Below are 26,706 nucleotides of genomic sequence, written 5' to 3' on the forward strand. Positions count from 1 at the left end.
GTGCGGCGCCGCAGCACATACCGGCAGTCAGAGAAGGTGGGGTCCCCGGACCACTCCCCCAGCAGCGGCGCACAGCCGCTACTACTTCTTCGGCCGGGCCAGCACTGCACCTGTTAACTTCCTTGTGTGCTGGCCCGGCCGCGTCACAGCTAGGAGACACAGCCCTGTCTGCTAGTGTGACGTCACGCAGTGCGCACTGCACTGGAGAGGAGCTGGAGCCGAGCCAGGGGATGGTGAGTGTGAGTGTGTGTGAGTGAGAGTGTGTGTGAGTGAGAGTGTGTGTGAGTGAGAGTGTGTGTGAGTGAGAGTGTGTGTGAGTGAGAGTGTGTGTGAGTGAGAGTGTGTGTGAGTGAGCGTGTGTGTGAGTGAGAGTGTGTGTGAGTGAGAGTGTGTGTGAGTGAGAGTGTGTGTGAGTGAGAGTGTGTGTGTGTGAGAGTGTGTGTGTGTGAGTGATTGAGCGAGTGTGTGTGTGTGATTGAGTGAGTGAGTATGTGTGTGCAGGTAGATATTATTGTGTGATGTCTGTTTATATGTATTTTTGTGCTTCAAATGTGTTTATGCGTGTATGTACAGTACAGACCAAAAGTTTGGACACCTTCTCATTTAAAGATTTTTCTGTATTTTCATGACTATGAAAATTGTACATTCACACTGAAGGCATCAAAACTATGAATTAACACATGTGGAATTATATACTTAACAAAAAAGTGTGAAACAACTGAAAATATGTCTTATATTCTAGGTTCTTCAAAGTAGCCACCTTTTGCTTTGATGACTGCTTTGCACACTCTTGGCATTCTCTTGATGAGCTTCAAGAGGTAGTCACCGGAAATGGTTTTCACTTCACAAGTGTGCCCTGTCAGGTTTATAAGTGGGATTTCTTGCCTTATAAATGGGGTTGGGACCATCAGTTGTGTTGTGCAGAAGTCAGGTGGATACACAGCTGATAGTCCTACTGAATAGACTGTTAGAATTTGTATTATGGCAAGAAAAAAGCAGCTAAGTAAAGAAAAACGAGTGGCCATCATTACTTTAAGAAATGAAGGTCAGTCAGTCCGAAAAATTGGGCAAACTCTGAAAGTGTCCCCATGTGCAGTTGCAAAACCATCAAGAGCTACAAAGAAACTGGCTCACATGAGGACCGCCCCAGGAAAGGAAGACCAAGAGTCACCTCTGCTTCTGAGGATAAGTTTATCCGAGTCACCAGCCTCAGAGATCGCAGGTGACTCGATGTACAATTTTCATAGTCATGAAAATACAGAAAAATCTTTAAATGAGGTGTGTCCAAACTTTTGGTCTGTACTGTATATGTCTGTATTTGTTTGTGTGTGTGCGTGACTGCGTGCGGCCTCACGCTGTGTATAGATGGCTACGTGCGGCCCCCTGCTGTGTATAGATGGCTACGTGCGGCCTCCCGCTGTGTATATATGGCTACGTGCGGCCTCCCGCTGTGTATAGATGGCTACGTGCGGCCTCCCGCTGTGTATAGATGGCTACGTGCGGCCTCCCGCTGTGTATAGATGGCTACGTGCGGCCCCCTGCTGTGTATAGATGGCTACGTGCGGCCTCCCGCTGTGTATAGATGGCTACGTGCGGCCTCCCGCTGTGTATAGATGGCTACGTGTGCTCAATATTAAGCAATACAATTAATGTAAGGCTATGTGCCCGCGATGCAGAAATGCTCCGGATTTTTTTTGAGCGTTTCTGCTCTTCCTGGCAGAAAAAAAACATGTGGATTGTACATGCGTTTTTCCTGCCAGGGACAAGCGGATGTGAAGCTTTCTTCACATGCATTTCCGCATGCGGGTGTCAAGCGCTTTTCAAGCGATTTTAGCATCACTTGGAAAAGTACTTGACAACTTGGTCACAGTATATAAATCCATGCAACCGGCATGGATTTATATAGTGTGACCGTAAAAGAATGGTAAAAAATAAATATATACTTCCCTTCCGCAAAATAATTGGTAGTGCTGCGGATTTTTCCACAATGATAATCCGCAGCGGAAATTTCCGCAGCATGTGGCAGACCTTCTACCAAGCGTTTTTTAATCGTTTCTGCAGCGGAATTGCAGCTGCGGAAACGCTTAAAGAACGCCTTGTGGGCACACAGCCTAAAAAAAATTATTATAATTGATATATTAATATTGTGCCAAATTAATTTCACGTGAACTATCACATGATCTATCACAGGGGATCATGTGACATGTGATACATCAGGTGTGTGTGTGTGTGTGTGTGTGTGTGTGTGTGTGTGTGTGTGTGTGTGTGGGGGGGTCCGCGCCTCCTAAACTGCCCGGGGCCCTTGCTACTCTTAATCCACCCCTGGGATCTCAGTACCTAATGGCAGTCAGGCTACCTCTGGCGAGCACATGGAGGGCTGTGCGGCCCTCCAAAGAAATGCCACCCCAAACCATTACTGACCCACTGCCAAACCGGTCATGCTGAAGGATGTTGCAGGCAGCAGATCGCTCTCCACGGCGTCTCCAGACTCTGTCACGTCTGTCACATGTGCTCAGTGTGAACCTGCTTTCATCTGTGAAGAGCACAGGGCGCCAGTGGCAACTTTGCCAATCCTGGTGTTCTGTGGCAAATGCCAAGCGTCCTGCATGGTGCTAGGCTGTGAGCACAACCCCCATCTGTGGACGTCGGGCCCTCATACCACCCTAATGGAGTTGGTTTCTAACCGTTTGTGCAGACGCATGCACATTTGTGGCCTGCTGGAGGTCATGTTGCAGGGCTCTGGCAGTGCTCCTCCTGTTCCTCCTTGCACAAAGGCAGCGGTAGCGGTCATGCTGCTGGGTTGTTGCCCTCCTACGGCCCTCTCCACGTCTCCTGGTGTACTGGCCTGTCTCCTGGTAGCGCCTCCAGCCTCTGGACACTACGCTGACAAACACAGCAAACCTTCTTGCCACAGCTCGCATTGATGTGCCATCTTGGATGAGCTGCACTACCTGAGCAACTTCTGTGGGCTGTATTAGTCCATCTCATGCTACCACGAGTGTGAAAGCACAACCAACATTCAAAAGTGACCAAAACATCAGCCAAAAAGCACTGGTACTGAGATGTGGTCTGTGGTCCCTACCTGAAGAACCACTCCTTTATTGAGGGTGTCTTGATAATTGCCAATAACTTCCATCTATTGTCTATTCCATTTGCACAACAGCATGTGAAATTGATTGTCAATCAGTGTTGCTTCCTAAGTGGACAGTTTGATTTCACAGAAGTTTGATTTACTTGGAGTTATATTCTGTTGTTTAAGTGTTCCATTTATTTTTTTGTGCAGTGTATATATATATATGTTTTACAGCTCTGGCAAAAATTAAGAGACCACTGCAGTTTTCTAAAAATACCCATCTCTACATGTCTGACAGCCATTCCATTCCAGTGTCAGTTGAATTCCAACCAAAGTCCACCTCATTCTACTTAATGTGCTTCTGATTAGGTGATCACCTGAACCAAATCTTATGTAACGAGGGAAAGTACAAAAAACATTGCTGTGGTCTTCACAATCCTCTTGCAATAGGACAAGCTGGATGACAAAACAAGTGCTAGGAAGAGCCCAAAAGTAATTTGAATGAAAAAATAACTTAACCATGCCAAAGGAGTTGAAAAGAAAAGTCTTGAGTGAGGAAAAGAAGGGCTCAATTCTGGCTTTACTAGCAGAGGGATACAGTGAGCGTCATGTTGCCTCCATCCTTAAAATTTCGAAGACGGTAGTCCATTACAACAAGGTCAAGCAGCAGACATTGGGGACAACAAAGCTACAGACAGGCAGAGGGCGAAAGAGACTCTCCACTGACCGGGATGACCGTCATCTTATTCGAATGTCACTCAGCAACCGCAGGATGACATCAAGTGACCTACAAAAGGAATGGCAAATGGCAGCTGGGGTGAAGTGCACGGCAAGAATAGTTGGTAACCGGCTCCTAAAGGCAGGCCTCAAGTCATGTAAAGCTAGAAAAAAGCCTTTCATCAATGAGAAGCAAAGGAGAGCCAGGCTGAAGTTTGCCAAAAACTATAAGGATTGGACCATAGAGGACTGGAGTAAGGTAATCTTCTCTGATGAGTCTAATTTTCAGCTTTGCCCAACACCTGGTCGTCTAATGGTTAGATGGAGACCTGGAGAGGCATACAAGCCACAGTGTCTTGCACCCACTGTGAAACTTGGTGGAGGATCGTTGATGATCTGGGGACGCTTCAGCAAGGCTGGAATTGGGCAGGTTAATCTTTGCGAAGGACGTATGAATCAAGCCGCAGACAAGGTTATCCTTGAAAAACACTTGTTTCCTTCTGCTCAGGCAATGTTCCCCAACTCTGAGGACTGTTTTTTCCAGCAGGACAATTCCCCATACCACACAGCTAGGTCAATCAATGTGTGGATGAAGGAGCACCACATCAAGACCCTGTCATGGCCAGCCCAATCTCCAGACCTGAACCCCATTGAAAACCTCTGGAATGTAATCAAGAGGAAGATGGATAGTCACAAGCCATCAAACAAAGAAGAACTGCTTACATTTTTCTGCCAGGTGCGGCATAAGGTCACCCAAAAGCAGTGTGATAGACTGGTGGAAAGCAGCCAAGACGCCTGAAAGCTGGGATTAAAAATCATGGTTAGTCCACCAAATATTGATTTCTGAACGCTTCCTGAGTTAAAACATGAGTATTGTTGTTTCTAAATGAATAAGAACTTGTTTTCTTTGCATTGTTTGAGGTCTGAAAGAACTGTTTCTTTTTATTATTTTGACGATTTCTCATTTGCTGCAAACACATACAAAATAGAATTCTTGTAGAAACAGTGCAAATAGTTTATTTTTATCAATAAACAAAAGAAAAATCGAACATCTGTATTTGGTGACCGCCCTTTGCCTTCAATACAGCATCAGTTCTTCTCTATACTTGCACACAGTTTTTGAAGGAACTCGGCAGAGGTTGCTCCAAACATCTTGGAGAATTGATCACAGATCGTCTGTGGATGTCGTTGGTGAAATCCTGTTTCTACATGTAATCCCAGACAGACTCATTGATGTGACCGGTCAACTCCTATAAGAGCCATGGCAATGATTGCCACGTAAAATTGCTAAGAAATTACTTAATAAAAGGAATAAAATGACTCCACTTCATCAAGTACAATAGTTTTCACGCTGTTCTTGAGGGGATGTGCTGGTGTAAGACCCTCCTGATTTATTATGAGACCCATGCCCCTTAATGAATCAGGAGAATCTGACAAGTAGCATGTGCAATGCCAAAATTTTTTACTTCATTCCAGGGACCGAAGTAAGATTTCTGGCGTGAAATATGTCATGAATTCGATAAGCTGTGGTGTGATGCCTGATTCAATAAGCGTGATGTCGCTGTGAGAAACTGTCGTGAAAACACCAGAAGTCATAATTGTTGCACAACTTCAAGTTGTGTAAAAAATTGTGACTTTTCAAAGCTTTTTATTCCAGAATTCTGGCGAAACTGCTTTGATGTATTGGGGCCAAAATCTATAAACTTTAGTTCCTATTTCTACAGTTCAATGTGTATACACTACAAGGCACAAATAAAGATCATAATGGCAACTTCTACTTTAGCAATGATGAGGCAGAGTCTGAAGAAAATGGAAATCCTCTGAAGAAGGCTCATCGGCTATATGGTCTTAGAGAAGACGTACACTGTGTGCAGAATTATTAGGCAAGTTGTATTTTAGATGATTATTTTTATTATTGATCAACAGCTATGTTCTCAATCAACCCAAAAGACTCAAATATCCAAGCTTAATATTTTTGGAAGTTGGAGGGTTTTTTTTTTTTTAAGATTTGGCTATCTTAGGAGGATATCTGTTTGTGCAGGTAACTATTACTGTGCAGAATTATTAGGAAACTTAATTAAAACCAAATATAATCCCATCTCACTTGTTTATATTCACCAGGTAAACCAATATCAGTGCACAAAATTTAGAAATAAACATTTCTGACATGCAAAAACAAAAACCCAAAAAATTAGTGATCAGTATAGCCACCTTTCTTTATGATGACACTCAACAGCCTTCCATCCATAGATTCTGTTAGTTGCTTGATCTGTTTTCCATCAACATTGAGTGCAGCAGCCACCACAGCCTCCCAGACACTGTTCCAAGAGGTGTACTGTTTTCCCTCCCTGTAGATCTCACATTTTATGATGGACCACAGGTTCTCTATGGGGTTCAGATGAGGTGAACAAGGGGGCCATGTCATTATTTTTTCTTCTTTTAGACCTTTACTGGCCAGCCACGCTGTGGAGTAGTTGGATGCATGTGATTGAGCATTGTCCTGCATGAAAATCATCTTTTTCTTGAACAATACCGACTTCTTCCTGTAGGTCTGGCAGTAGGTCTGGGAGTTGAGCTTCACGCCATCCTCAAACCGAAAAGCTCCCACAAGTTCATCTTTGATGATACCAGCCCGTACCAGTACCCCACCTCCACCTTGCTGGCGTCTGAGTCGGAGTGGAGCTCTCTGCCCTTTACTGATCCAGCCTCTGGCCCATCCATCTGGTCCATCAAGAGTCACTCTCATTTCATCAGTCCATAAAACCTTTGAAAAATCAGTCTTAAGATATTTCTTGACCCATTCTTCACGTTTTATTTTATGTTTCTTGTTCAAAGGTGGTCGTTTTTCAGCCTTCCTTACCTTGGCCATATCCCTGAGTATCGCACACCTTGTGCTTTTTGATACTCCGTTGCAGCTCTGAAATATGGCAAAACTGGTGTCGAATGGCATCTTGGCAGCTTCACGCTTGATTTTCCTCAATTCATGGGCAGTTATTTTGCGCCTTTTTTGGCCAACACGCTTCTTGCGACCCTGTTGTCTATTTGTCATGAAACGCTTGATTGTTCGGTGATCACGCTTCAAAAGTTTGGAAATTTCAAGACTGCTGCATCCCTCTGCAAGACATCTCACAATTTTGGACTTTTCAGAGCCCGTCAAATCTCTCTTCTGACCTATTTTGCCAAAGGAAAGGAAGTTGCCTAATAATTAAGCACACCTTATATAGGGTGTTGATGTCATTAGACAACACCCCTCCTCATTACAGAGATGCACATCACCAGATTTACTTAATTGGTAGTTGGCTCTCAAGCCTATGCAGCTTGGAGTAGGACGACATGTATAAAAAATATCATGTGATCAAAATACTCATTTGCTTAATAATTCTGCACGCGGTGTATATCAAGGGAATAAGCTCATGAGCAATTACAAAAATTCTGGAACTTTTTGATAAAGACAGAACAGTTACCTGCAACAAATCACAGCTTTACAGGACAGAGCGAGGTCGAGGAAATACTGTCTGACGCCAAATGTCAGCGCATACTTCAGGGCTTTGCCATCGATAATTAAAGCAAAATCATTCTCCTTCCTGAGCAGGTCTCCAAGATTACTGCAGTGATGACTCAGAATTTCACGAGTTGTCTACAAGAGGAAAAAAATAATGTAAAATTATACCGATTCTTAGCCTAATATGAGCCACGTTACACGAGGAATTTTGTTTTCTAACAATCCTAAACATTTAACGGCATAATCTACCCTCTGTAACTAAATTATTGCAGCAATGCATCAAAACTATAAAAAATGAAGCAAATTTGCAAAGTTGCAATAAAAATTTTTTCCATTAACTTTATACAGGTCCTACACAGAACGACTGCCTGCCCCACACACCACTGGAAGGGCTCCTTCTACTTTAATATTGGTGATCAATACCGTCTTATCAAGTGATAGCTGATAGTTAGCATATGTCACCACTTTATGATCAATGGTGGTCCAACCTCTTGACCGAACCAGAGAATGAAAAGGCTGTAAGTGATTTCGCACAGCATGAGACCATGACTAAAGATCGTTAGCCGAAACGCGTTAGTTGTACAGTTGTGGATCACTGTGGTATGCAGATACGTTGGACTTTTAAAATATGTAAATAAATGTGAAGTTTTATACTTACCTTTTTTCACCATCGCTAATGATCATCTTTTTCGGATTTAGCACAGCAGCTCCTTTACAGTATGGTCTCCGGCCACCCAACTGTGCAGGAGACTGCCCCGCCGCTCACAATATTGGCCTTTGCTACAGGCTTCGTTCATAGCAAGATAACTTGGGGGGCTGCTGCATAGGGGAAGACTGGGAAGGGGTCACAGTGCTGAATTATACTTTTGACTCCATTCGCCTCAGGATCGCTAGTGGTGTCCCCCCAAATCCCCTTATGAGACGTGCATACCACTTCACAATGCCCGCTGCTGTTACGACACCACTGCGGTTTGCTGGTAACAAACACCTTACAGATTGCTTTCTTGTATTTCTAAAAAAAAATGCACTCTGCTTAGCGTCACCCTTGAGTACTGTTATGAGAAGTGTGTGTTTGTGCTGAGTAACGCGTCTTTAACATAATCATTTCTGACTTAGTCCTTGAGAACCCGGCAGCCAATCTCTACAAATTACAAACATGGCACAGGACAAGTGGAAATGAAAAAGGAGTCTACACGCCGGAGACGCTCATCTGTATGCACAATATTAGTACCAGCGAGGGCACAGAAAAACTAAATCTAAAAGTCATTAGCCTTCCCTGCATTTGTGTTCAGTACAGCTATATACATACGCACTCCCGATGCTATACACTCAGGACCATGCGGGTAGGAGTCTGTACCCTGCACAGAACTTTACATTTTATATACAGTATGGATATAGGTTCCTTAAAAGGGTTATCTGGCACCGTCCACAGTCGCTCATTTTCGCCTGGAATGTGATCGGTACCAATGATGTAATGTCCCTACAACCTGCCAAAGAGCGTCCATGAACCCCGCTGAGCACGCTCGTGTCTCGGCAGGTGTACGGGATCTTAACGTTATAAGAAGGGAGCAGCACTGGACTTTAATAAACTTTGTAGATACTTTTTGTTATTTACATATCATCGGTCATGGGATGAATCATTTATATTGTGAGATTTATTCCCAATTCTGATGGTTAATTCTACAATCAGCCCATTTCACGCAATCCCCTTTTATATTATGGCTTTGGCAATACATGGAGTAGAACATCCCGATGCAAGGCCCCGAGCATGCAACTGTAATCTGTGCGGGAATCTTGTAAGAAATGTTTACGTTCTCAGCAGCGCCACCAGTGGCCAAATTAAACATTGCACAGTGATAACTGAAATAAAAAGGGCTGTCTGTGTATTCACAGACCAGGTAACTCCTCCAGAGCAAGACACTCTGCTTTAGCTAAGAAATGAGCTCCTGAATGGGAGACACCCCATAATTATTTCATAATTTACAGTATTTGATGATGAGCTAGATACACTAAGCAAAAAATTTAAGGGTAGTTATACAAATTAGATTAATTTTGGCCGAAGCCACTGATTGGGGCGAGACCGCCCAAGGCTGCATGTATAGTGGAGTATATGGAATAATTGGTAGGGGGCGCTAGTGGTTTTGTACACAGAACATGCTGCGGATATGGCAGTAAAGCATAAAGCTGCTGAGGAAGTGTAATAAAACTGATATGGTATCTGTGCTGGTACTGGTACGACTGAGGTACTCCCAATGAGGTGGAACAAAGTTTTTCTAGAATAAAATAATAGTTTATTTGGTATTATTAAAATAAATAAATGGTAAAATGATGGTCCTACGTACCTGAACTATTGCCAGCAACTATAACTCTAATACTCACCCAAGCAACTTTATTATCGTTACCTCCTGGGGCGATACAAATCTCCCTATCTACGTCTCGGGGAACCTCCAAAATCCACCAAATCATAGGACTGCTCCCTCAACCCTGGCATATTAAGAGACGAGTGGGTCCACCCCCCTGCTGCATCTCTGTACTGCCAGACTAGCAGGAACCGGACCTCTTATTTCACCGTTATAAAATCTAGGTCCCCAGTATCAGGTAATTGCTTTCTAGGACATCCGAATCCCTCACCATTAATGTTGCGCACCTATGCATTATTGTATTCTACCTTTTATTCCCAGGTATCTGTAATACACACCACAGTGTACACCCTCATCGGTCCGTGCAAGACATTCATCCGATCAAGTCTACCCTTATACAGGTAAACCCTATCCGGTTACCGCATAATCCGCCACTTAATTGTTATTCCCTAATCTATACTCCCCCTCTATTAACAGTTTATACCAAACAACCTGGACGTCCAAACGTCCCCATCATCTCAAAACATCTCAGGTAACCCTCCTACCACCCTTGAGACCAACCCCAAGAACTCCTCAAGCATCCATTAGCCCACCATCTGACGCCCCCCTTTTTGCTTCTTCCCTTAGGGTCCACTATGGTGGACTGACCCCACGTCTACTTCAGCCCTCCACTCCAATTGGGACTCTTTTCCTACTGTCATTTTACCATTTATTTATTTTAATAATATCAAATAAACTATTATTTTATTCTATAAAAACTTCTTTGTTCCACCTCATTGCGAGTACTTCAGTCCTGCCGGTACCAGCGGAGATATCATATCAGATGTATAGTGGAGTGTTGACTCTCCATTGAAGGCAGATATTGGGTAAAGATGGGTGATGCTCGATGAATTTCCATACGTCTGACAATGACAGGGGTGTCAGATAGTGGCATATTCTCCTTTCTATTAAGAAAGCATGTGCGCCTGGTTGAAGCTGAGTTTGCGTGTGACTTGAGAGGTAGAGCTTTAGAGAAGACGATCCATTTTCAAATTAATGGTCAGCATAAGATGCAGTAGCCCAGTAATAGTATAATCTATCAGAAAATATAAAAAACTAGAATGTGAGCTCAGCACAGCCTCCTCCAGAGGGATCGGGCAAACGCTCCACCTTATTATCAGCCATATACCGCTGCTACAGATCGCACAGAGGACACAACATAATGTTTCATTACTTGTTTCACCTGAAAGAGCCACGTGAGCTCAAAATAAACAACACAATTCAAAGTCTGTGCGTGATTCAACAAAAGCATTACATGGTGACATGGAGAGGTCTACTTACATCCAGCGACCCCTCATTTATGACAATCAGGCCCATGTTCTTGGTCAGCAGTCGGCAAGAATGTCCTGGTAAAAGAATAGAATTATTTTTTTTTAAGTCTGTTTTCTTAGAAGTATAACAAAACTTTATGCTATAAAGGTGTTTTTTTTCTAAAATCATTGGAATCCATTAAAAGTGTCTTAGTGAATGTCCTGGGGGTCATAAGTGAAGATCATATTTTATTGTGAAAATAGCTCTAGGTCTCAACATAAAAATGTAAGTAACAAAAAGCAATAAATGTTGGGTTCTTAAGTTTATTTATGATTCCACATTAATAAAGACATAAAATAGAAGTGCCATTTTGGATTTTTAAAGAAGTAGTCCAGTGAAAACAAGTTATCACCTATCCACTGGATGAGTGATAACTTCTTGATCGGTGGGGGTCCGATCGCCAAGACCTCCACCTATCGGCAAAATAGGAAATTATTTATCCCTAATAAGGCACCTTTTTCTCAGTTACAAAATGGAGTGTCAGGTTGAATGCCAGACCGCCGCATCATTCATTCTCCATGTCGGAAAAAGCAGAGTGCAGCGCTAAGCAGTCTCATAGGGAATGAACGGAGCAGCGGTCACACATGTGTACTGCAGCTCCATTCTGATGGGTTCGAGTTCCAGCGGTCAGATCCTCACTGATCAATAAGCTATCCTCCAGACACACGATAACCTGATCTCACTGGACACCATTAGGGGTATATTTACACTAGGTTTTTTTCCCGGCAGTCAAAAACATCTGGTTTTTAAGCAGAAGATGCTTCAAGAAACACTCCTCGTCTCTAGAGCTTTGCAATCTTGTGTTTTTTTTGTTGTTTCCTGAAACGACTTGTCAACTTTTTTTTTCCTGCCAGCATTTTTGGGTAACTAAAGAATCTTTTTGGCGTCTTTTCATCTACCTTTTTTGAATTTTATTTGGAAAACCAATGAATAAAATGCTATTTTTATTTGAAGTAAAAAATCTTATAAAATGCTCAAAAAAACATCTAGAGATCTTCCGGGCATTTTTTAGGCCTTCCTTTGGTCTTGTAGCTTAATGAAGAGGATGTTTCGTTCTTTTGTTTTAAACATTTTGTGAGCGCTTTCGCGAGTGTTTTTAGGAGTGGAGCTGCTCAAAAAACGCTGGGAAAAAAAAACGCAGTAAAAATATGCCCCAAGTCATCTTTTATAGAACACGTCTGCAAATTGTTTCTAGTTTGATTTCTTATCCTAAGTCATGTGACAAGAATCATCAGAGTGGATATTGACTTAAGATTGCTACATCCAATAGGGAGCGGTAGAGTTCAGTCGTATTCCTCTCTGAAGAGGCAATTTGCATATTTAAATTCCCAGAGGGGCAATGCATGGACTGTCTCATAATGTCAACTTGGCACTCTCCACAAAAGGAGAAACTTTATCAATTATGTGTCAGAGGCCTTTCACCCAGCCAAATCAGATCTCCTGACATGCACTGAAGAGGGGCAAACAGCCCGAAACAAGTGTCTGCAAACGGAGCTTCTGGTTAAGCTCCTTATCCTAAGCCATGTGGCAAAGCTCGTTAAAACGTCGACACTGACTTTTTTGATTGCTACCCCAAAAAGTGACACAAGAAGTCTAGTTCTCTTCCTCTCTTATGAGGCCATTTTCATATTTTTTAGAACATTAAATGATAAAGTTTCTCCTCATATCGGAAATATATCAGGCAACAAAAGTAACCTCCTAATAAGATTTATGTCTACAAATTGCCGTCAGGCTCCTTTCACAGGGTCGGGGATATTCCATGTCATAGTAAATGAATGTGTAGAGAAATATTCCTCCAGCCTTCGGTTTTACCTTTTTGAAATAAAACAGATTTATCCTCTAAATAGCCAAACTATAATATACAGTAACGTTATTATTGGAAAGCCGCCTTTTCTGCTCTTTACTCCAGTCTTGCAGTCTCCGACACAGAATTGTGCCCTACTCGTATCAGTAATTACTGCGTCTTTATTAAGCACAAAGGTTACCTGCAATTATATAGACTGTAAATGTGACGCCCAGCTGCGCTTGGTATCACAGATCCTGGAAGAGTGCATTGATGGATTCCTCCACAAGAGGCCCCCATAAACATTCACACATCTTCACCTTCCACTTCAGACCACCAGAGGGAGCCCGTTAGTGATATAAATAGGGAAGGTGGAGCTAGGTAGTCAGTCTGGAGTCGACAGAGAGCCAAGTCTGTTGAAAGAGTTCCTGCAGTAGAGAAGCCTGAGAGAGGTCAGCCTGCAGTGGAGCTCAGTCCAGACTCAGTTGTAGCTCAGAATAGTGAGCTTTAGGCGTGCCGGCGCCATAAGATCGGTGAAGCGCGGCAAGCTGCCGTTAGTGTGTATAGCCTAGTGAGGGCCCGAGTAGGCCGAAGGCGAGTGGAGAGTTAGTACATAGGGGGCAGAGGAGCTTAACTGGCTCACCCCGAAAGTAGTTACCGGACACCGGGTCCGAGCTTACCGGGATCTCTATGACCCAGTAAGGCATACCCGGAATCCCTGGAGAACTACAAGTCCTAGGATCGCTAAAGTGCTGATACGTAACAGAGCCGGGAGACACATAGACCCTGCAAGCTGAGGTGCGTGTATTCCAAGAAAAGGCCCTACCACAAGGTCAGCCAGCGCAGGACAGAGACAAAGTTAGGCCTAGCTCCAGGCAGGTCAGAAACTTACTACGCAGAGGCAAGTAACAGGAGGCCCTACACCCGCTCATTGGGGAGGATCCGGATATGCACCCTTCACCCTACAGTGCTCCGGGACGTGCCTGAATTTCCATGAGTAAAAGGTACTGAAGTGACTATCGTGTCTTTCCCTGTTCTTGCTCTGACCCAGCTGGGTCTCACCTGTCCTACATTCCCCTCTCCGTACGCTGCCCTGAGGCTCAGCTCCACCTGTGGGAGCTATACCATCGAGCTGCCTTATCAGCCTCAGTGGCCTGCGCAGCGTTGGTGATTCTCACCAGAAGCCACAGGTGGCGTCACGAACTTTCATAACACTAAGAAATCTAGTAGCCCCTTTTTAAAGAGTGACCCCAGGGTACGGGCCCGGGAGCCGACCACCGCGACATCCCCAAGGCCAGGCAAAGGCCCGGGTACCGAGTCATCCCCATCCCCTGGGCTGGTCATATACTCTTTCAAATAAGCTAGTTTTCCTTAAAATGGGGTATGACCATCTTTTAAAATAATGGCGTATCGCTATGTCAGCACTCAATGATCGGTGGGTTTCTCATGCTCATGTCTGGGACGCCCACAATCCTAAGAACAAAGGGGTTATTTGAGGCTGTGGCCCCTTTACTGTCATTTCCCAAGGATGGGCAAAATCGAATAAGAGGTGTGGGCCTCGTAAAAAAAAAAAATGTGGTTCAACTTACTCCTCTAAGCAATAGGCTCAAGACTGACAAATTAAATTTCAGCCTTGATAAAAATCCCCCCAAATCTAATCTGCCCAATCCATAAGACTCCATAAGAACTAGATTGGCCGAATCTGGACACTCAATAGGTTTGTCCAACATTGATCCAATATGTACGATCATCTGGAACAATACCCAGCTAGGTAATATGGGATGAATACGCTTTAGGTGGTGACAAGCGTTAGTGGTGATTGGGCCACATTTTCTTTGCGTTTTGCGGTACAGTTTCCGGTCATATACGCTGTAACTTCAGGTAAATTGTCAGATCCCAGGAGCCCTAGTGCCGTGAGTATTACTGATCGGAGACAGGAGGAACCTCAGTTACGGATGTGATGAAGGCGTTTGAGCAGTGGCAGGGTTGACATCTCTACCGTTCAGGTTTGGAGTTATGACGCTACAAACTGTGTAGAAAGTCAACTTTTATTTGTGTCCAGGAGAGAGAACTTTCGGCTGAATATATCACTTTTATAGCGTTCCAGTAACCATGGAGGTTCATTTCTATAAAAGCTCCAGGACTTCTAAAGGAAAAATGGAAGGAGACGCCTGACAGGAGAATAGGATGATTTTTTACCCTTTCCCAGCCTAGCTTTTTGGGTACTACATTAAAGGCATAGCACAAAACCGATAAATCCTACATGTATCACAGGCTGGAAGAAAGGATTCCCATCCAAGCTGTACTCTCCCCGATACATCAGCAGGGTCCGTGCGGCTCCGCCAATTCCTTTACACGCAATTCACAGCAGAGCAGCAAGAGCTACACCGCAATAGCCGGGATCAGTCATTTCTGGAATTACTAATCACAGATGACTTCTCTTTAAATATTCAGAGGAACATAAGTAGCAAAAGTGGACATCTGGATGCTACTCGCCATCGCTGAGGATTTGATCTACAATGCAACAGCTTATTGTAATAAATATTCTTGGCATAGAGCAATCCTGACCGGTCACTAAAGCTGTTCTCATGCAGCAGACACAGTGGCATGTAGGCTCGCTGGTAAGGCTGAGCAGTACACAGCCTCACTGTGCACGCGTGGGGACCTGTAGCCGGACATGTAAAGCCGCGCATGCGCCCCACTAATGTCAGCGCTCGCCGGGAGCAAATTTTAAATACATGGACGGCCCCAGCAGTGAGTGAATGGGGCGCCTGCCCCTGACTGAATAGCAGGATCACACCCCTATGGCTGTATACAGCAGGTAGGATATAAGTAATAAAATGTTATAGAATCATTATAACACCACCAATTTTAATGAAAAAAGCTTGTTAGTGATGCACATTGCATCACTAACCAAGCAATGGGGACAGTATATACAGTAGATATGACATGACAGGTTTCCTTTAAGAAGAGGTTGTCCAATAGTGGCAGCTGCTTTAAAGGGGGTTTCCCATGAACGAAAGTTGATTTTAATTAATAGATCTTGGAATAATAATAATTTCCACAATTGGATGTGTTTAAATAAAATGCTCCTGTGCTGAGATAATCTTATAAATGTGCCCCTGCTGTGTACTGTGTAATGGCTGTGTCTGACTGTGCAGGAACATGGTCTGATCATACCACATCTCCTGGGCAGGGGAGGACGCAAAAGAGTATACAGACATTACAGCAGGGGATCACAGAGGATTCTTTCTGTGAGGTAAAACATTTCCCTGCCTGTTTTTAAACGATGTTTTACTTCAAAGAAAGTATCAGCTGCAATCTCCTGCTGTCCTGTCTGTATACTCTTTTGCTTCCTCCCCTGCCCAGGAGTTGTGGTATGATCAGACCATGTTCCTGCCTGTTTTTAAGCAATGTCTTACATCACTGGAAGAAATCAGCTGTGATCCCACGCTGTCCTGTCTGTATACTCTTTTGCTTCCTCCCCTGCCCAGAAGATGTGGTATGATCAGACCATGTCCCTGTACGGTCAGACACAGCCATTACACAGTACACAACAGGGGCACATTTATAAGATTATCTCAGCACAGGAACATTTTATTTAAACACATCCAATTGTGGAAATTATTATTATTCCAAGATCTATTGATTAAAATTAACCTTTGTTCGTGGGAAAAGTCCTTTAAGGGCTTCTCTATGAAGATTAGGGAAAGACGTTATAGATGTGTCCATCCTCAACTTTTTACTAATTTCATATGATATCAAATCAATACAATATCACAACATGTTACAAAAACCCTGCACGGGCTCACAATGACTGGGTGGACAGACACATGTGGCCTAAATGTATCTTCACAATAAAGGACGCATTATTTTCCATCCACTCATCTTGTCATATGGCAAGGCAAGAAAAAAGGTGAGGAGCGACACATCCGTTTGATGGACCATGACTGTACAAAGAAACAGGGAATATAAGAAGGGAGTAAGTGTGCACTATGCATCATAACTTATCCCTGGATCTGCTGGAAATAGGCGCCATGAAGACTATAATACAAAGTATGTGCACATCAAATGATCAATACAACCAATATATCCAGTTTAGAAAACCTTAATTATACAATAACCACGTCATTTTATTATATGCTGCATACAGTTTTGTAGTGATTGGGTTTGATCTACACTAGTATTTACTATAAACAGATTATTTTACAGCTTGTCCATAATCCGAGTATACAACAGCAGTACCACCTACTGGCCGCTGAATAATACTGCAGAGGTTACATGGTGCAGAAACACAAAAAAAGCACTAAATTTGCATTACTAGATGAATAATCAACTATAAAGGGGACCTGTCATGTTGAGCAAACGACATAACCATTAACCATCATTTTATAAAACAGGAGACGCTGAGTAGACTAGGAAAGATTCAGTATAACTTGTGTCCTACTCATATAAATCCCAGCTCATTGTCAGTGGGCGGTCCTATCAGTAAATGACTGCTAATTGTGTATGCATGCTCATACAGGGAAAGCTGTCAGTGACAGAATGGCTCAGAGGTCCAGTGGGTGGTCCTAGCTGTGTATGTATGCTCATACAGGGAAAGCTGTCAGTGACAGAATGGCTCAGAGGTCCAGTGGGTGGTCCTAGCTGTGTATGCATGCTCATACAGGGAAAGCGGGGAGTCACAGAATGGCTCAGAGGTCCAGTGGGTGGTCCTAGCTGTGTATGCATGCTCATACAGGGAAAGCGGGGAGTCACAGAATGGCTCAGAGGTCCAGTGGGTGGTCCTAGCTGTGTATGTATGCTCATACAGGGAAAGCTGTCAGTGACAGAATGGCTCAGAGGTCCTGTAGGTGGTCCTAGCCTTTGGATGCATGCTCATACAGGGAAAGCGGGGAGTCAGAGAATGGCTCAGAGGTCCAGTGGGTGGTCCTAGCTGTGTATGTATGCTCATACAGGAAAAGCTGTGAGTCACAGATTAGCTCAGAGGTCCAGTAGGTGGTCCTAGCTGTGTATGCATGCTCATACAGGGAAAGCGGGGAGTAACAGATTGGCTCAGAGGTCCAGTAGGTGGTCCTACCTGTGTATGCATGCTCATACAGGAAAAGCTGTGAGTCACAGATTAGCTCAGAGGTCCAGTGGGTGGTCCTAGCTGTGTATGCATGCTCATACAGGGAAAGCGGGGAGTAACAGATTGGCTCAGAGGTCCAGTAGGTGGTCCCACCTGTGTATGCATGCTCATACAGGGAAAGCGGGGAGTCACAGTTTGGCTCAGACGTCCAGTAGGTGGTCCCACCTGTGTATGCATGCTCATACAGGGAAAGCGGGGAGTCACAGTTTGGCTCAGAGGTCCAGTAGGTGGTCCTACCTGTGTATGCATGCTCATACAGGGAAAGCGGGGAGTCACAGTTTGGCTCAGAGGTCCAGTAGGTGGCCCTAACTGTCTATGCATGCTCATACAGGGAAAGCAGGGAGTCACAGATTGGGTCAGAGGTCCAGTGGGTGGTCCTACCTGTGTATGTATGCTCATACAGGGAAAGGGGGGAGTCACAGATTGGCTCAGAGGTCCAGTGGGTGGTCCTAGCTGTGACTGACCGCTTTCCCTGTAGGATCATACATACACAGATAATGTCACAGATAGGGCCGCCCACTGGACCTGAGCCAAGAAGGAGCAGTGATTAGTACACACGTTATAGTGGATCTTTCCCTACTATATCATACATAGTCTTCTCCGTTCCTTCTGCTCTTTAATAAGGTGACAAAATATTGGATAGTATTTTTATTGTGACAGGGCCCTTTAAAGGATGAAAATAATAGTTGGAAGAAAGCAATCTAGTCTGAAATGAATGGAAGCAAAACTGTGTGAACGTGTCTGCCTTTAACCTGGAAAACCACTGAGGTTAGACATGGTTGAAATGAGACTTTGCTTGCCGACTCCTTTTTGTTCCCCTACGTAATATATACACAAATTCCATGCAGATTTACACTTGGTGGTGATTAAATAGCTGGCGCACTACGCTTAGTAATATAGTGTGCCGCCGCTCATTAGTATATTAGCATAGCACGGCCATTTTAATATAAACTGCATTAGTAGCACTTCTATGCACATTGCGTAGCTGCAACTACTGAGCAATGTCAATGCGGCTGTTAGCTTGGAGGATGCCACATCTGTACTAAAGCCTCCTGGCTGCATCCACTTCTGGTTACGTCTCTACAGTGGTTTTTTTTCTCTCTTTTTTTAATCACCCTTAGGGTATGTTCACACAGAGTTTTTTGAGCAATTTAGGAGCAGAACTTGAGTGGAAACTCTCCAAATCTCCTCTAAAACTTAAAATTTCAGTTCTAATTACATGGTAACAGTAACATTAGTGGGGTACATTCAGTTTATTAATTTACCCTCCAGTCTAAGCCCTGCAGTGTTTGTGCGCACCGAGCTGCTAAATTACTGGCAAGCGTGTGTTCACACATGACCGCAGATGTGAGTTGAGAATTTTATAATGAATATGCAACAAAAGGTATCCCATAATCTGCAGAAGGAACGGATGCTGAAGATTTAGAAATCGGTAGTGTGTGGATAACATTTGTGAACTCTCATTCACTTTACGGCTGATGTAATTCATTGTGGATTTTTGTATCCTCAAATCCATATGAAAACGTGTGAGCAGATCCACAATTACCGGTATGTGAGGTCCTGAGAGAATATTCATAGGTGTCACATGTGCAGATTATAGATCTGACAAGTATTTACTACAGGATTCACAGCAGAAATGTGACACTTGGATTTAATTCATCTGTGTTTGGCTGATCTGTCTACTTGCTACTTATTCTCACAGATTTTATTCCACAGGGAATCTGTCAGCAAGTTTTTGCTATGTAATCTGAAGACAGCATGATGTAGGGGTTAAAACACAGATTTCAGCGATGACTCTCTTATCAAGCTGTGTGGTTTTTTGTTTGTTTGTAATGATTGTTTCAGCACCAGGAGCTTATCATTGCTGGGAGTAACTTGTCCTGTGAGCCCTGGTCCGACTCCACCCCCTCATGTGATAGGCAGCTCACTGTCTATGGACATTGTATATACAGAGCCTGGTGTGGGCGGGGTTAGCTTTCTCAGCTCTGCTTCATTCTAAATCTAAAATCTCTGCTTGTGTCAGAACGGCTGCACCCAGTAATCTAAAGTGATACATCGTTGGTATCAGGGTCTCTTTCCCTACATTAAGTTGCTCTCAGATGAGGTAGCAAAAACATGCTGAAAGATTCCCTTTAACTGAGAAATATTCCACAGCATGAGAATGGGGCTGCAAAGAGAACATGCATGGGATACGGATTGTTTGTGAATTGATCCTTTGTGGATTCAAGTTGATTTACAGTGAAGCTACAGGGTTCTAAGGCAGAAGGAAAAACTAATAAACACTTCTGTTATGTCTCAGTGACTTATCTATTAAAGGGAATCTGTTTTTATTATCTTATCTGATATAAGGACAGAGACCTCGATTCCAGCAATGTGTCACTTAGTTTACTGGGTGCAGCAGTTGTGATAGAATCACAGTTTTCTCTGGTGCAGAGCTTGGGAATGCTGAGCCCAGTATAACCCTTCCCACACCACTTGGACAGAAAGCTGCTAATCAATGCTAAGGGCGTGGTTGGACTAGGAAGTACGAGGCACCTAGTCCTGTAGTGATAATCTCCTGCTGATAAAACACGGATTCTATTGAAAAAGCAACACACAGCCTAGTCAGTGACACATTCCTGGAATCAGGGTCTCTCAGACAACATATAAAAAACCCTGCAGACAGATTCCCTTCAACTCTGTATTTCCATTGCAGCTGAGTTATTTTATTATTGAGGGTAACACAATCACTGGTGAATGATAGATTTGCAAGCTCAGTATAATGAAATTATTATACCTGTAATTCTATTCTAAGAACCACTACATTTTCAGTGTCTTTTAATAAGGGAAGAATATAAATAAATGAATTATGTAAAGTCAGGAAGATTAAGTAATTTTACTATATTTACCCAACACTCACTTTAAAGGATAAAGACCATTTAATTAATACATGGATGTGCAGAAGGCTCCAGAGTGAACCGGGATTGTCCTAATGGGACAACTCTTTAAAGTATACTGAGAAAATGCCGCTAATTACTACAGAAGATTATAAAAGGCAGAAAAGTGATCATAACATGCAGAAAACAATTATAACCTGTTACTTGCCTGCTAAGATATGATGAAATTAAGGGACAAAGCCCCAGGATGTGTGACTGAGATTCTAATGACTTTTCCATTTATGAGTTTTGCAGTTATAGACACTATGGATCCAATCTACACTTACATTTCAATACTCACACAAATAAAAGAAATTCTTAAAAAAAAAAAAAACCACACTGACAGCAGTATGGAAAATTTTTAATCATCAATGGGGGCACTTTTATCCCTGTTGCAAAATGCAGCAGCAGGTCTGATGCCCGATCATTGCTCCATTCATTCTCTATGGAGCTGCCAGATAAAGAAGAGCAAAGTGCTCACAGCCCCATAGAGAATGAATGGAGCAGCGATCCGGCATGTGCACTGCAGCTCCATTATAACAAGGGTAAAAGTGCCCCATCCTATCAATCTGTGCGGGTCCCAGCGGTCGGACTCCCACTGCTCAACAAGTCATCACCTATAGAGAAGAGATAAAGGGTTTGTTCAGTGAAAACAAGTTAAAGGGAATCTGTCGCCCCATGGGAGATATCAGACTTCTAATATGGGCATAAAAGTTATAGAAATGTAAATCTATATACATACCTGTGTGGCCCATATTAGTGGTCTGCTTGCAGAGAAATGTAGTTTTATAAAATCTGTTTTCACATGCTTGGCATCCCCTGGATGCCAAGAAATCCCCGCCTATCTGTTTAGGAAGCCCAGAAATCCCCACCTATCTGCTTATTTTGCATCCCCCCCTCCCTTGCACATCACAGATCCATGGGGCGTTTGCCAGCAGCACTTCCTCAGGATTAATCCACATGGTCCAGGGCACAGAGGGTAGAGGTGCTGATCTACTGTGATCCTCAGAGAGCCTCCATGGACACGATGAGCTACAGAGGCGCCGCACAATAATACCGTCCTTCTGCCGCCGTCAGCTGCTCCTGGAGGAGGGAAGGAGACTGGGACCTCCGGTCATGGATGTCCACGTGGATCCCAGCGCTCACGGGTCACTGAGCGCTCATGCCGCTAACATCAGGAGCGCTTTTTTCCTCCCAGCCCCATTCTTACCTGTAGTGCGCAGGCTTCGGGATCCGTGTGGACATCCAGTGACTGGAGGTCCCTGGAGGGGGGGGATGCAAAATAAGCAGATAGGAAGGCAAGAAATCCTCACCTAAGCAGATAGACGGGGATTTCTTGGCGTCCGAGGGACGCCAAGCATGTGAAAACAGATTTTATAAAACTCTATTTCCCTACAAGCAGACCTCTACTATGAGCCATACAGGTAAGTATAGATTTACATTTCTATACCCTGTATGGCCATAGTAGAGGTCTCATATCTCCCAGGGGGTGACAGATTCCCTTTAAGCTCAATCTATAAACCTTCACTTTTACACTATGAAATCAAAGTACAAGATATATTATTGTATTTATTCATATAGATCTCTACAAGATCATACTGCACCTGACATATCAGAAGGGGACTCATCACCAGAACCTTACCACCTATGTCTGGCAATAAACACATGATTTATCAGGAGTGTAATCATTATCATAAAAGCGCCCACCAACCAGTCACAGAAACCTGACCTGGATCATAATAAGAATGGATAGTGCACTGCTCGAGCTGTGCACTGGTTGAGTATATGGTTAGGCTGACCAGCTGCAAACCTGCACGGTGAGCTCAGTCTGTCTGGCAATTAATATATTTATATGTATTATATAATGAATTATATATTCATAATTCTGCCTAATTATTATTATTCATTTTTTAAGAAGCCCAGTTTAAATCCTTAAATTCCAAATTTGCTTGGTTCTTATGGGGTTAAACAACTTTCTTTTATTTGGGGGGAGCGGGGGCGGGGAGTAATATATATGTATATTTTTAATTTGTACAATATTTACCAGTCCCACAAGAGACTTGTACATGTGATCCTTTGATTGCATAGATAATACCTTGTGCTACTATCGCAGTGCAGAGCATTACCCAGCCTTTTAGTGTCATACCCTCAAGCAGAATAGTAGATTGTGCTGGAGGCACAATCTATTAGGTTTTGGAAGACTAGAGGCTAGTGTTGGGCCTCTGACTGCCATAGCAACCATATGCTCTTCGTGATCGTGCTGCGGGGATCTGATGGAATGACAGAAGGAGCAATCTCTCTCTGTAAATATCCTTACATGTCGAGGTCACATTGTCATGTAAGGGGTAATTAAGCAACTGAAGAGAGTCGACAGTGCTCATTCCCTGCTGATTGCTCTATGCTAGCAGCGGGTGTAAGAGCTGTTAGGCAGAGGGAGCCCTGGGATCACAACCCTGGGCTGAAGATTCATTAACTTTCCACATCCTAAGGGAAAGTGGCTCATTCAGTTAGGATGTGAAAAGGCAGCACTGTAACAGAATGTGGTTAAAGGGGTTGTCCAGCCTTGGTGGAAATTTTGGCAAGCTCCAATGCTTGCCGAATCCTAACAGTGTGTAATATTTACAATGCTGGGATTCAGAAAATTGTATACTTGTGGTCATGTGATGACATCAGGAACCAGCAAGTGAAGCCGAACCCCAACATGGTACATCTTACACACTGTTAGGATTCGGCAAACTCCAATGCTTGTCAAAAATTCCACCAGGGCTGGGAACCCTTTAAGAAGGAAAAGTACATATGTGTGGTGTGTTAGTGCCTGGTGAAGTCACACATTTGTAGCAATAAACTTTCTTTCTGCAGATGTCACCCTTCAATCCTATTATTTCATGCAGTCACTGTAACAGGAAATAAAACAAATAGGTTGCATAACACAATGTGTGATGGTGAAACAGCACTGTACCGATGTTAATAGCGGTTTCCTGCTTATCTCCAGTCAGAATCCAGATTCTGATATCAGCTTTCACCAAGGTCTCAATGGTTTCTGGTACGTTGTCCTGTAGCTTATCTTCTATGGCTGTTGCCCCGAGTAAATGGAGGTTCTAAGGTAAGATAAAAATACATTGAAGGTTTACGCATTACAGTGAATTATAGATGTGAAATGTTCTGTATGGATATCTGTCACAATTCTGTTTGCTGACATTTGCCCTGACCATGATGACCAAGAACATTACGAGGGTGTCCAAACACACAATGCCAGGCCACAATTTGATTCTTGTCCTCATGGCATATAGCTACTACGAGTACGGGCACCTTCAGCAAGGAAATGTTTTGTTACTAGTTGTATCACACTTGGAACAAATAACTAATAAAGGTATGCCAACAATAATCCCACCTTTCAACTTCCATATTGGATGCTGGTGCCAGAGGTAAATCAATAGTTTCCGCCAGTGGGTGAACTTGTGAACGAGATTTCTAACACAAGTTCCAAGCCAAAAATTTGGACACCAGTACCTCAACCTCATGACAAGTATATATAGCGAAGATAACGGCCATCTCCTAAAATTATTATTATTTAGACCTCCTGATCTGTTTAGCAGTCATGTGTGTAGGTAAATGAGGCCACAAAGGGTCTACCTGCTGTGATTTGGTGGTCACAGTCAAAACGGTTTGGGCTGATGTGACATTAAGACTTAATGAAACAGTGACAAAGAACTTACGGCAGCTTTAAGTCCCTTAAAGGATTTGTGGGAAATCAATTTTTAATTAACTTTTGCTAATTTTCTTTTTTTCATATTGCACTCTCTATTAAAAAAAAAAAATATATATATATATATATATATATATATATATATATATATATATATATAGAAATCTTGTAACTTTCATACTGGCCACTGGAGATAATTTAGGATTTAAATTGGTTTCCTTTCAGGAAAAGTGTACATCAGTTTTCTTATCCGTAGTGGCAGAATTCCAATGACCAATAACACAACTTATAATATAGGACCTTTCCTTCACACTAGACGTTGCACCCGCTCATTAGATGCTTCAATACAAAAGGTTGGTTCTGAGTCGGTCTATTGCTGCTAATGTACATGTGCACTTAGTGATACAACAGTTAATCAGAGCCTAAAAAAAGCCCCACTGGCCAGTGTGAAAATGGCAAGATTTCTGATGTTCAATACAATTTATTACATGGGAAAAAAATTGCCATTTTTTTTTTAAATACATTTATCACAAAGATCAAATTTAAACAATAGGTCATTTTCTGTTGACACATTCCCTTTGACGAGGCGGCCAACCCTATTTGGTCCCATTTTTTATGCTAGGAGAACTGTGCAGGAATCCTGTTGAACCAATTTCGTAACTCCCACTTTTTAACCAAGGGGTCATAAAATGTGTGCGTAAGACGCAATTTTTACTTTTTTTCGCCTTCGTAGGTGTCTGCAGTATCCCCAGCAGTCTTAAGATGCCAGAAGTTGGTTATAGAGTCATCTGTAATGTATGATCAGTTTTGAGAAGATGACACTGATCTTCTTAACCAACACGTGTAAGGACCGGCCACGGGCAAGTAATATATAAGAAGCCCGAGTGCGGCTTGTAGTACCCATCCAGTGACTAGCAGAATTGTCTGTCAATCCTATAGTTCACAGATAAGTTCATGTCCTACTTGTGAGGCCTATTTCCAATTGCTCCCAAAAGAGACATATATATATTTCCGCAACCATAAGCGGAGAGTAGATATATGACAGGTACTGGGTTTTCCTTCTCGGTGCTAGCTGATATGTAAAGATCTGTGCCCTTGGACTGTATCCCTGAAGGTTCATGTACCAATTTCTTAAAAAAAAAGGAAAATATATCGTGATTTTTAAAGGTTAGAACTGCAGATCAACACACGGGAAGTCGAGTCAACTCCGCCAAACACATGAAAGTGAGCAAAATGTCTTTTTTCCATTTCAGAATGGCAGGTCTTAGCACTTTGTGTGCTGATGAAATGTACGACATAGTGCAGACTCCTGATTAAATTACGCTTTACAATAACACCGAGTCCGCTGTGAAACATGGAAATGAGTAAAGGCGTAAGCTCAGGACATGACAGAGTTCACACTCTGGCATAAATAAAGCCATGTAATAAAGAGGACACTGTGCCCAGGTTCGGGGTAATTAGAGACTTTTATAGAGTAATAATTGTAGTACTGATCTAATTTATTCAGCTGCTTTATGATCTCAAAGGTCCATGTAATTGTAAAATATGACAAGCATTTCTCATTATTATTATTTTTAATAAAGACTACAAGCAAATAAGGTAATAATAATCTTATATCCAGATTTAAAAAAAAAAAAATGGGATCCTGCCAGGTCCAGATAAAAATGAAATATCTCCTCTTGGCATGTTCTTATGAACCTGGTTTTTTGAACCAAGAACTTTACAGACCAGATGTAATCCTTGAGTCCTTGTTCAAGTGATTTTCTGCGACTTAAAGGAAATGTGTACACTGCAGTCAAATTTAATTGTGGAAATACATTGTACGCTTTTACATTGCATATACATTATAATTATTTATATATATATCTGCAAATTTTCTTTTTAAACACTGAAGTTGGGAGTTTGTATATTTCTACCAACATCACTCAGCAGTTTGTAGCTGCAGACTTTAAGAAATATGCAATGGAAGGACATAGGAAGTGTTTTAAAATATAAATCTGGAAATTTGTGACGTGCATTTGTAATCAGCCCACCCTGAGTCAATACTTTGTAGGACCACCTTCACTACAATTAGTGATGCAACTCTTTTGGGGTATGTCTCAACTAGCTTTGCACATCTAAAAGGCGGAAATTTTTGCCCCTTCTTCTTTCTACACTCGCTCTCAGTAA

The 26,706-nt window shown here is 42.8% G+C and overlaps 1 protein-coding gene across 6 annotated transcripts in view; it reads right to left on the reverse strand.

The window, feature by feature from the left end:
• Window positions 1–26,706, reverse strand: part of LOC141229003 (phospholipid-transporting ATPase IA-like) — a 183,805-nt gene that overhangs the window by 1,001 nt on the left and 156,098 nt on the right. For 5 of the 6 annotated variants that reach the window (XM_073667374.1, XM_073667377.1, XM_073667372.1 and 2 more), the window contains 4 exons: window positions 23,791–23,929; window positions 10,973–11,037; window positions 7,255–7,427; window positions 4,851–5,040 (listed from right to left, as the gene is read on the reverse strand). In XM_073667374.1, the coding sequence (XP_073523475.1) occupies window positions 5,034–5,040; window positions 7,255–7,427; window positions 10,973–11,037; window positions 23,791–23,929 (384 nt within the window). In that variant the 3' untranslated portion in view covers window positions 4,851–5,033. Of the gene's footprint in view, window positions 1–4,850; window positions 5,041–7,254; window positions 7,428–10,972; window positions 11,038–23,790; window positions 23,930–26,706 lie in introns of those variants that run through there. The other variant, XM_073667375.1, reaches the window with a different exon arrangement.

This window comes from Phyllobates terribilis, unplaced genomic scaffold, assembly GCF_046119375.1.
Source record: "Phyllobates terribilis strain yellow unplaced genomic scaffold, ASM4611937v1 Scaffold_444__1_contigs__length_1506546, whole genome shotgun sequence".
NCBI classification, from domain to species: Eukaryota; Metazoa; Chordata; class Amphibia; order Anura; family Dendrobatidae; genus Phyllobates; species Phyllobates terribilis.